At 39.8% G+C, this 10,535-nt stretch overlaps 2 protein-coding genes across 4 annotated transcripts; one reads left to right on the top strand and one right to left on the bottom strand.

Moving 5' to 3' along the window:
- The first annotated feature begins 3,523 nt into the window (after positions 1-3,523).
- LOC104433336 (F-box/FBD/LRR-repeat protein At1g13570) lies at positions 3,524-6,154 on the top strand. Of its 3 annotated transcripts, XM_010046032.3 has the most exons (5): positions 3,524-3,635; positions 4,007-4,163; positions 4,259-5,100; positions 5,275-5,433; positions 5,517-6,154. In XM_010046032.3, the coding sequence occupies exons 3-5, from the start codon at positions 4,291-4,293 to the stop codon at positions 5,808-5,810; spliced, it is 1,263 nt and encodes a 420-aa protein (XP_010044334.2). In that variant the 5' UTR covers positions 3,524-3,635; positions 4,007-4,163; positions 4,259-4,290; the 3' UTR covers positions 5,811-6,154. The 3 variants fall into 3 exon arrangements, with proteins under 3 accessions (XP_010044334.2, XP_010044333.2, XP_010044335.2); XM_010046031.3 differs by lacking the exon at positions 4,007-4,163; XM_010046033.3 differs by lacking the exons at positions 3,524-3,635; positions 4,007-4,163 and adding an exon at positions 3,646-4,006.
- LOC104433335 (protein NSP-INTERACTING KINASE 2) lies at positions 6,052-9,724 on the bottom strand. The gene is made up of 11 exons (XM_010046030.3): positions 9,342-9,724; positions 9,117-9,246; positions 8,919-8,990; positions 8,662-8,805; positions 8,476-8,547; positions 8,296-8,355; positions 8,114-8,208; positions 7,751-7,900; positions 7,302-7,643; positions 6,782-7,161; positions 6,052-6,553 (listed from the first exon to the last, which is right to left on the bottom strand). Exons 1-11 carry the CDS (start codon positions 9,442-9,444, stop codon positions 6,230-6,232), a joined length of 1,872 nt encoding a protein of 623 aa, XP_010044332.1. The 5' UTR covers positions 9,445-9,724; the 3' UTR covers positions 6,052-6,229.
- Positions 9,725-10,535: the final 811 nt, after the last annotated feature.

Genomic DNA, 10,535 nt, shown 5'->3' with positions numbered 1-10,535 from the left:
TTAAAAAAAATTTTAAAAATTTTTAAAATTTTCTTTTTAAAATTTTCTTATTTTTAAAATTTTTAATTTTTAAAATTAAAAATTTTAAAATTTTCTTTTTTAAAAAAAGTTTTAAAATTTTTTAAAATTAAAAAATTTTAATTTTTTTAAATTTTTTTTTTATTTTTATGCGATTTGGAGCTCCCAAGCGAGCCACGTAGGCAAAAAAATAATAAAATATCACACGTAGGATTTCCGGCAGGGTCGCTGAAGGTGGCACTTAAGTGTCCCACTGAAAAAAAGTGGCACTTAAGTGTATCGTTTTTTGAAGTTATGGCGACTTAGGGTAATAGGTGTCTTGAAAGCTTATGGCACTTGTAGTGCATCTTCTGCCGCAAAGATCATATACAACTCTTGACCATCGTCAACTAGTTTCTCTTGCAGTGTGAAGTGACATATAAGTTGGTGAAAATATGACAATTAGTTTGAAATTGGAAGAAGCTTGCTACAATCAAATCTAACACTTCAAATTAATTCTCAAAAACTTTTTAAAAAGTGCAATCAAGAGTATCATAAAAATGTCTACATAGCACCTAATAATAGTATATATGAGGTGACATCTTTTTATCCGGGAGTCACTAAGAAGTTATGTTAGAAAGCATCTAATATTTAGAAAAAAAATTTGCAAATTTTAAGACTCAAATTATTCGATAGGTATAAAGCTTTCCATGTAAAATTTCCAGTAGAAAACTAGTTTTTGCTTGTGTATCTACTTTAATTGTATTTTTTCCAACTCTTATCTTTTCCTTCAGTTTTTACTTTTGTTTGGGGCTGCAAACTAATAACAAGACCTTTGGTCTCATAACTCTATGTCAAAATTGCAAGTGAATCTCCGAACCTTTTCCCTGCAATCAGCATTTCTAACTTACTTGATTTATGCAGTAGTGTTTTAGGAACAGCTTATATGACAGTCCTCCTCCAGGCAACCCCTCTTTATGATTGTTGACAATAAAAGAAAAAAAAAAAGGTCTCACTTTCAACAAATTTATTTTACTTTTGACATATCTTGCCAATGGGGCAAAACATGCAATTGGTTTTAGTTTTCTAAAGCACGCCCTCAACTAATGGTATCGAAGTTGATGATTAATTGGTATAAATATTTAAGGAATCTTGTGACCAATTTTCAGACAATTTGATCTAGCAAAGGAGACTTGGGGAAAAAAGACCAAGTTTGATGTCATAAGAATATCTAAATTAAGGGGGAAGAAGGCTTAACATGGAACTCACACGTGAGAAGGAGATTGTTGAGATGTATGTGTGAGTTGTGTTGGAAAAACTTAATTCGAGAACCAATATAGGATGGTTGTCCAATAACTTACTGATTTAAACTTTTTAATGAAGCTATTAGATTTTTACTGTGTACTCTTAACAACACCGACAACAATGAAGAAATATAACTAAACTGGAGAAGCATAACCGGCAAGTCCAAAGGTTGGTTTGGCGACCCTAGTCATTGGTGGAGTGATGGCCATGTCCTCTTCCCCTACTTGTCTCTCTTCTCTTCTCTTCTCCTCTTCATTTTCAAAATTTCTCTCTCTTCCGCACATACCGTAATATATGAGCTTTGAGAAAAAAAAAATAAAGAAAGAAAAGAAGAGGGTTTGAAAAGTCAACAAAAGAAGTTGAAGGAGAACAATGGAGGCTTCGACTGTTTTTAAAGGGAAGAGAAGGAGGGCTTGGGCAGAGACAAAATAGGGGAAAGGAAGAAAAAAAGGGAGGAGAGAAAAGAAGAGAAAGGAGAAAGAAGAAAGGAGGAAGGGAAAATTTTTGGCGCGTTCACGTCTCGGATGCTTCACCCAACCAACTTAACTCTGTTTTGCAGTGCTGGTAAGTGATCGAAGCATTTAATCATCTATTCGAACAAGTCATCGCAATTAAGGCTCGAAATTCGAATTTCTTGAAGATTTGTCCGGTGAAGTCCGATTTTTGAATCGTTGAGTTGCATATTTTTATAGAAATGATAGTTTAGGGTGTTATGAAATTATAGCATTTTACAAATTATGATTTGAACTTACGGTTTGCCTAGAACGAAATTTTTTGGTGCACATTCTGGAACAGTAACTTTGACTTTGAATTTTAGCCATTCTCGGTGAGGTTTTGGGGCAGCTAAGTTGGGCTATTTTAGTTCGAATTTCACTAGTATTAGAAAAAGGCAGGTATTCTTGCCTCTATAGAGGGCGCTTTTCACCTTGTTGTAGTGCATCAAGAGAACTTTCTAAGGATTGTGAGATGGCTCGAAATAGAATTTCATAGAGGAAATTATGGCACAACGAACTTTAGTGTGCAGGCCGTGCCTAGCAGACAATAATAAGTTTCCTTTAGATGCGAGCTTCCGTTGGCGTGTAAGTGTTGTTTTATCAACAAATAGGCCTAATATAGGAGAGTCGTTATAAGAATATATTTTTTCACTCGGCCTTTTGATATTGTTTTTCGATTAATTGTTAAGGATCTGAGTGCGTTGATTCGGGTAAGCATTGTAGTTAGTTTTTGGCTTTTTTAAGTGAGTGAAACTATTTCTTCTTTATGTTATAAGCTCATGTTTTGAAAAAACATTATGGATTATATATGTTATGAGTTGATAAATAATATATTTCGTTGCATAAAATAGGATCGAGCTTTCATTGCCATTTGTTGTTAAAAGAGAATTATTCTTTGAATTGGATTTGAATGAATGTCTGAAAATGGTTTGTGAAACTCTTTTATGAAAGAATTTTGAAACATTTGTGGTTCTTTAAGAACGCTTTGATATTTATATATTAAATGCCTAAGTTGTGAGATGAATTTCATTATGATGTTGGATTATTGAATATTTGTGATTGACGATTGATGCTTAATGTCTCTGTGGGCCTTGAGGGGTGTGTGGATATGAGTATACTAATCTAGGATATTCTTGTGGACCTAGTCACCGGCTAATAATAGGTGGAGACCTAATCAAATGGAGAATTTTGGTCATCTTGTCACAAGCGTTACATGTAAGTATAGATAGACATTTGAGCATAAGTTGATCAACAGAATTGATCATTGACAGATGATTTGAGTTTGGTAGATGGAATGGATCATTGAAATATGGTTTAATAAGATTAATCAATGGAATAAACCATCGATATAAGTTTTTATGAGATTGAGCGATGGACTGGACCATTGATCTTTTCAGTATTTGTGTTATGATTATATATTATTTTAAAGTGAGTTATGGTTACGTTTTAAATGCGCATAGTGATTTTCCGATCCTGTTTGGAAGAAATGTGTTACTCATTGAGTCATGTAGCTCACTCTTCTCATTTATTTGTTTTTCAGGTTCTTAGGCTGAATTTTGATTATGTTGAGGCTGTGTACTTTGAACTACCGTGCTATGCTGGGCTCGGACATGGGCCCTCGGTTTCTGTCCGAATAGAACAAGAGACAAAACCGCCGTGGTCTGGTCCGCACCGAACGGGGACCTTCTTTACCAATGTACTATAATTTAATGGACAAAACCCGAAAAATGAGAAACGAATTAGCGAAAGCTCTCTCTTTTTTCCTTTCGGCGACGGACTTCCGACAGCGACGTTCCGTTACGGGGAGACCGCGACGTGGTTGGAGACGGCCTCCTTACGGTACGTTCGTTCGTTGCTCTGCATTCCCGTCGCGATTTCGCCACCTTCGTCTCGTCCGATTTCTGCTCGTCTTCGATCGGTCTGCTCGGTCCGTTCGCGCTCTGATCGTTGGCGGAAATCGCGGGAAGTTTGCACCGCTCGTGGGTGATCGCTCTTTCCCCCTTTTCGTTGGCCCCTGAGAAATCCGAGAAACGAATTGCGGGTCGAAACCGTCGATCTTCTTTTGGCCGAGTGGTGTATTTGTTTTCTTGATGCTTGCCGGGCACCGGAAGTTTGAACCTTTGGATTCTGGGTGCGCGATTCTCGGGAAAAGTGTGAATGGGGTTTTCTTGATCCTTGTTTTGCTTTGAAATTTGGACGCTCTCGTGAAGGTAGGAGCCTGGTCGATGTACTTGAATGTGGAGTCATGTTCTCTCTCGAATTTTGTCGACTGTCAGTGCTGCTTGGATTTACAATGCTGATGTTCGTTCTGGTGGAACTTCCCCGCCGATTGAGTTCCTTAAGTTTCCTTTGATGCTGTTCAATGAAGTTGAGTGGGTCTGTCTTATATGTTGAAGCATATCTTTGCAGGTCTTTAGATGAATTTTTTTTTTCCCTAATTTTATTGAAATTTTTGGGTATAGGGTTCTTGGTAAAATCTTGCTGGTTATGAGACATGGATGATCTCATAAGCGATCTGCCGCAGAGTATTTTGGAAAGCATCCTCACTCGGCTGCCGATTAGGGATGCTGTGAAGACTAGCATCTTGTCTAGGAAATGGAGGTACAAATGGGCTTCAATTACTGAACTTGTGTTTGACGATGAATGCGTGAGCTCATCGCATGATGGGAATGTAGTCGAGCAGAGTCTCGTGAAATTCATTACTCGGGCTTTGTTTCTCCATCATGGGCCGATCCATAAGTTTCAGGTCTCCACATGCTACTTGCAGAGCTGCCCCGATATTGATCAATGGATACTTTTCCTTTCCCGTGATAGTGATGTCAGAGAATTGATTCTTAAGTTAGGGGAGGATGAATGGGTACGACTACCCTCATGTCTTTTTAATTGTAAGAAGTTGACTCATTTGGATCTATCTTGTTGTGAATTGGATCCACCCCCTCGTTTTAAGGGATTTTCGTGTTTGAGGAGCCTCAGTCTTCATCGGGTCTTGGTTGCTGCCGATGCGATTGAGAATCTCATCTGGAGTTGCCCTCTTCTTGAAAATTTGGCATTATCATACTTTGATGACAGTCTTGCTATTACCATCCGTGCTCCGAATCTCAAGTACTTGTATATGGAGGGCGATTTTACAGACATATTCCTCGAAAATACTCCTCTCCTCCTTAGCTTGTCGGTAGTTATGTACATGGCTGACGACGTGGCTGAGCATTTTGAGCTTGAGCAAAGTTCGAATTGCAACTTCGTGAAGTTTCTTACTCGTGTGCCTCATCTTGTAAGTCTCGCAGGACGTGCTTACTTTGCAAAGGTACTACCTGTTCTACTAATGTTGTTTTTCACATCATGTGTATTGGACCTCTAGCTTACAGATTGAAGTGGGTTTTATTAGTATAGCCTGTATGACTACTTTCTTTGTTGGTCTTTGTAAGTAACTTTGCATTCTTACTTGTATTTTTTTTTTGTTTTTTCGAATGTCTCAAAGTATTTGAGCATAGGTGATGATCCTGGACCACTCCCCATCACATTCGATCATCTGAAAATCATTGAGTTATTTGAGGTGAGCTTCGAAGACATGAAAGAAGTTCTTGTGCTTCTGCGGTTGATAACGAGTTCTCCCAATTTAGAAGAATTTTCGATATCGGTGAGTGATTGAGTTCCTTTACTTGTTAGTCTTTGCACAGAATGCAGCAGTATATTATCCTATCTCCTTTTTATTCTTTTTAGGCTGGTGAGAGCACATCACCTGCAGAAGCACCTGATTCTTTAGATATTTGGGAGAGAGAATGCCCTGCGGATTGGACATTTAAACAACTGAAAGTAGTCAAGATGACTGATGTCAATGGCATACCACATGAGATGGACCTCGTCAAATTCTTGCTTGGCAGCTCTCCAGTACTCAAGACAATGACTATAAGCCCTTCTACATATTTTAAGCATGATAGAATGGTTATGTTAATTGAGTTGTTGAGGTTTCGCCGGGCTTCTTCTGAAGCAGAGATCATATTTCTTCAAGAATGAGCATTAACAATGTCTTGTACATTCAATTCAGCAACTGAGTATTGGCTCATCCTTTATCTGAGAAGATTGGCGGATCGATTCTTGTTGGATCGTTACTTGCCTTGAAATTAGTTTTTCGTTTCTTTTCGGAGAGTTTCTTCTGATATCTCGCATCCTAAATCAAAATCTATGCATGGATTATGATGTCTTTTGGTTCTATGTACCCTGTTTTGGCCGGTTAGGTTTGGGAGTCACGGCGGCGTGCTGAAGAGTTTATTCCCTTCGCTAAGAGCAGTTTAGATCAGATCAGAATCTGTACAGTGAAACATTAGTACACTCTTAGTATTGATTTTAATGTTGCTATACATGCCTTAGCTATGATCGCGTTATTCATATTCCTTTAATTCTTCCATAGCTCTTCGCTATTTTGAGTGACTTCTTCACCTTGGTCCTGAAAGCTCCATCGCTTGTATGAGCAAAGAGGAGTCATCGGTGAGATCGGAGTAACGCTCGGAGGAGGAAAACTCGTTCGCTGCTCTGCACCTCGTTGATTCAGCTCTCTGAGAAGCTTCCCACTTCTCCACGAGACCATCACCTTCCAGCATCCTGACGACTTCGGACATCTTGGGCCGGTTTGTTGGAAGGTATTGGGTGCACAAAAGACTCACTTGGATTATTTCTTCAAGCTCGATCCGATCGTAATTGTCCTTTAGGTCCTTGTCTACTAGCATCTCTATCTTCTTTTCCAGATGAACTTTCCTAACCTGCACTTAAAGCCTCTGTATTAGGATTAGCAAAGAGGCGAGACAGAAATTCATCAGCCACGTGACCAGATTAAGAGCCCAAGACGGCTTTTCGAGCCTAACCATCATAACGTCAAGCTCGCACAACTGTCGGACGTACTTGTCAGCGTTTCTTACCTTCAGAAATCAGTAGGAGATCTAACATTATATGGCATACAGTTACCAGGGGTGCTTTAAAATTTTACTCACCCAATCAAGCATGGCCCCTCTCTGGTTCGCTGCTTTACCAAACTCAAGAGCTCTCAGGCCAGTAATCAGTTCGAGCAGAAGGATTCCAAACCCAAAAACATCGGTTTTCTCAGAGGACTGCCCGCTTAACAGGTACTCTGGAGCAATGTGCCCTGCTGTGCCCCTCACGGCGGTGGTCACGTGGGATTCCCGATGATCCAAGAGCTTTGCCAATCCAAAGTCTCCCACCACAGCTTCGCAGTAGTCGTCTAGCAATATGTTCGCCGCCTTAACATCCCTATGTATAATTTTGGGGTCACATTGCTCGTGCAGGTACAACAGTCCCCTTGCTGCCCCCAACGCAATTCTTTTCCTTGTGCTCCACTCCAAGGTTGGTTTGGCTGCAAGACAACAAAATTGTCATACATGCGAGATTCTCAGGGTTTGGTTGATCTCCACGATTTCTTTTCTGACGTACTTTCGTCGAAGAATCTTCTGCAGATATTATGTTTAACAGGCTACTAAGTGTCGAGTGTGATACCTCTGAGACGAGTGGCCACACTGCCGTTGGACATGTAGGGGTATACGAGAAGCCTCTCCGTTTGGGTCATACAAAATCCATAGAGCCGAAGAAGGTTGCGGTGCACCGCTAGGCTGATCATCCTGAGTTCTGTCTGGAACTGGACATCGCCTCCAAGGGCATCGACATTTCTCAGTCTCTTGATCGCAACCACCATCCCATCACTGAGGCACCCTCTGTACACGTGCCCTGAACCACCTCTCCCAATCAAGTTCTTGCCGCTGAAATTGTTGGTCGCGTTGGCAAGTTCCCTGAAGTGGAACTTCTTTAAGTTTCCCAGGTTGATTTCTTCGTGATGTTGCTCTGACAATTCGGAGAGAGCAAAAATTCAGGATCGGTGATCATGTTGACATCAGTCAGTCAACGCCATTAGCAAGTTATTGTTCCTAATTATTAGATGCATTACGAACCATTTACATCGAAGAAGATCTGCTGGTTGTGTCTTCGCCTCCACCAGAAAAGGAAGCCCAATCCGAAGATGAGTAGGGAGATGCAACTAAGGGTTGAACCCACAGCCAAGGCTACTTTGTGGCTTTTGGATCTCCCAGAAGGCTGAGAATCTTAACGTGTGAAAGGAGAAAATTATTTGTTAGCACTATGCCAAACCTAATGGTCAATAACCTTCTGAGCTTTTTCACAAACTGATCTGATCTAAAGACAGTTGAAGCAAGCATAGTTCAACGGCAGAAGATAATCATGGAAACTGAAATAGGATCTTAATGGCAGATATAAAAGCTAAATAATCTTGCTAAAACAGGGCATAAAATCCTTACTTAGTGAATTGTTCCCACTAAATATAATTGGTGCCGGTGGAATCCGGAAACAATCTCCTTTTGGTCTGCCGACGCACATTGGATTCCCCTGAAGACTTTTTTCAGTAAAAGAAAAGGAGTATTAGTAATTGAAACATGTCTCTCATGAGCTCTTTACACAATCGAAGACGTAAGCGGCTTACCTGAATGTTTTCGCATGCAGTTGAGGCACTGGACCACTCAAACTGTTGTTAGATAGATCCCTAGAATTCCAGAGTTTAAATTACCATAAGCTTCTTTCTTTTCTTTTTTTTCGTAATTCTAGCAGAATGAAAGATCCGGGTTCTAAATTAAAAGGACTGATCGGTGTTTCGGAAACTTACAGAAGAGCAAGCTGGGTCACGTTAGTGAAGGATGCTGGAATTGCACCCGAAAGGTTATTGTAGTTCATTCTCCTAGTCACCAACACGAAGTTCGGACAAAAATCAGAAGACATGTCTTAATGTTTGATCTCTCTCCTCTCTATCTCTCTCATTGTTTCTTTGCTGTTTGATCTGAAATCTACTCACAGTTGTTGGAGGTTCTTGAGATGGGATAGCTCGCTAGGAATTTCACCAGAGAATGAGTTACTGGAAATGTCGAGCATTTCAAGTTTCTGGAGCTTCCCAAGCTCGGGAGGAATAAATCCTGAAATGTTGTTGTCCTGAAGGAACCTGCAAAAAAGAAAAGAAAAAAGAATTGCACCAACAACCTTATCAGAACATTATTTTTTCAACGGGAAGCTTGCAAATGAGATTCTCGTCCCGAGCAATGGTTGATCACTCACAAATATTTAAGATTAATCAAGTTCCCAATGCTATGCGAAAGCGTTCCAGATAAGTTCTGTCTTGGAATTTCTCTGCATCAAAAGACCAGCCTTTTCTTTCAGTAGACCTCGAAGCATTTTTCCTAGTGAAAATTTCTAATAGCACGAACTCGGATACGTTTGGTTCTTTTAATGGTCTTATGAGCTAGTACTACTTACAGATTAGTGACGACATCAGCCTCACACGTGATCGCAGTCCAGGTACAAGGAGTAACCTCGTTTGCGTCCCAATTGTTCAGAACTTGATGAGGATCCACTAGCAAATTCCTTATGTCCATCAAAGCTAGAACTGCGCGGCAACAGAAAGAGATCATATCTAGAGCCACATGTTAAAGAAAAGATGAACGTGATGCAGGACTTGTTGGAGCATGTGTCCTGATTTACCTTCAATATTGACACCACTAGGAGAGAGCAACCCATGTACGCAAGCCCACAAGCCGAGCAAAACCACGCAGCACAGAGAGGAATTCGCTCTCTTCACTCCCATCGGAGCAGAGTCCGAAGAAAATAACGGATGCGGAGTAGCAAAGAACACAGCTTCAGGTTATTCTCTTGATCTGGTAATACTTAGGAAAATGGGTGATGTCTCCTGGGACAAACGATTCTTGCCTCTGCTCCTCTTGCTTATGTTATCATATCATCAAGAAAGCAAAGAACTAAACCCACTTGTTCAGCTCTTGTTGGGACTCAAGAGCCAAGAAAGAATCAGATGTGTTTGGTAGTGAATGACTTGAAGGGCACCACCGTGCCTGCCACTAGTTCAAAAAAAGCAAAAGAGAGAGAATATATCAATAAAAAGCTACACTACAATTAAACAAAATCTAGATAATCTCTCAAAAGATGGATACAGGAAGAAATTCCTCCAATCATGCATATGTTTACAAAAGGCGTCGTTCCATCAGAGAATACGGTACTGTAAAGCAGGTGGAACGTGGAAATATCAAGCCGTTTTAGGTGGCTTTGAATCTATCCCTGGGAGAACGAAAAAATAAGGGTCTTTGATCAATTATAACAGCACCCTTAGTCTCTAAACTTTTGTCCAAATGCATCCGACGTCTTACTTGCACTTCAGTTAATTCAATTTAGTCTCTGACTGTTTGCTCTGTGTTTAATGTCATTCAAGAATTTTCAATTGATTCACTTAGACTCCCGAGCTTCGACCCAAAAAAAAAAAAAAATTTTTTTGAGCCTTTCAATATATTCAATGGCATCAATCAGTTAGAGAAAGCACTCCAATTGGGGATAGACCCTCTAACACAACACAAACAATAAAGTCTTATTTCTCGACCTTTCAACTAGGTTTAGTGAATAGGAAGCCAACAAACGATTGGTCTGTTACCTCAAAAGGAAATGCCTAGAATTTTCCTATCTCCGTCGTGTTGCTTTCTTTGTCCTCCTTATCTTTTTAAGGACTTTTCAATGAAGATTAATCTTAATATAGCCACTGTAAAGGACCAAATGAATGATTATGCTAAGTAAAAATCAGATGTTTAAAGTGAATGATACAATAATAGAGATAGTTTAGACCAATCTCGATCATTAGAGGGTTTGTCCCATATGAAATTTACATGATTTGAG

Source organism: Eucalyptus grandis, chromosome 2, assembly GCF_016545825.1.
Source record: "Eucalyptus grandis isolate ANBG69807.140 chromosome 2, ASM1654582v1, whole genome shotgun sequence".
In the NCBI taxonomy this organism is placed as follows: Eukaryota; Viridiplantae; Streptophyta; class Magnoliopsida; order Myrtales; family Myrtaceae; genus Eucalyptus; species Eucalyptus grandis.
This window is presented reverse-complemented; position numbering and strand designations above follow the sequence as displayed.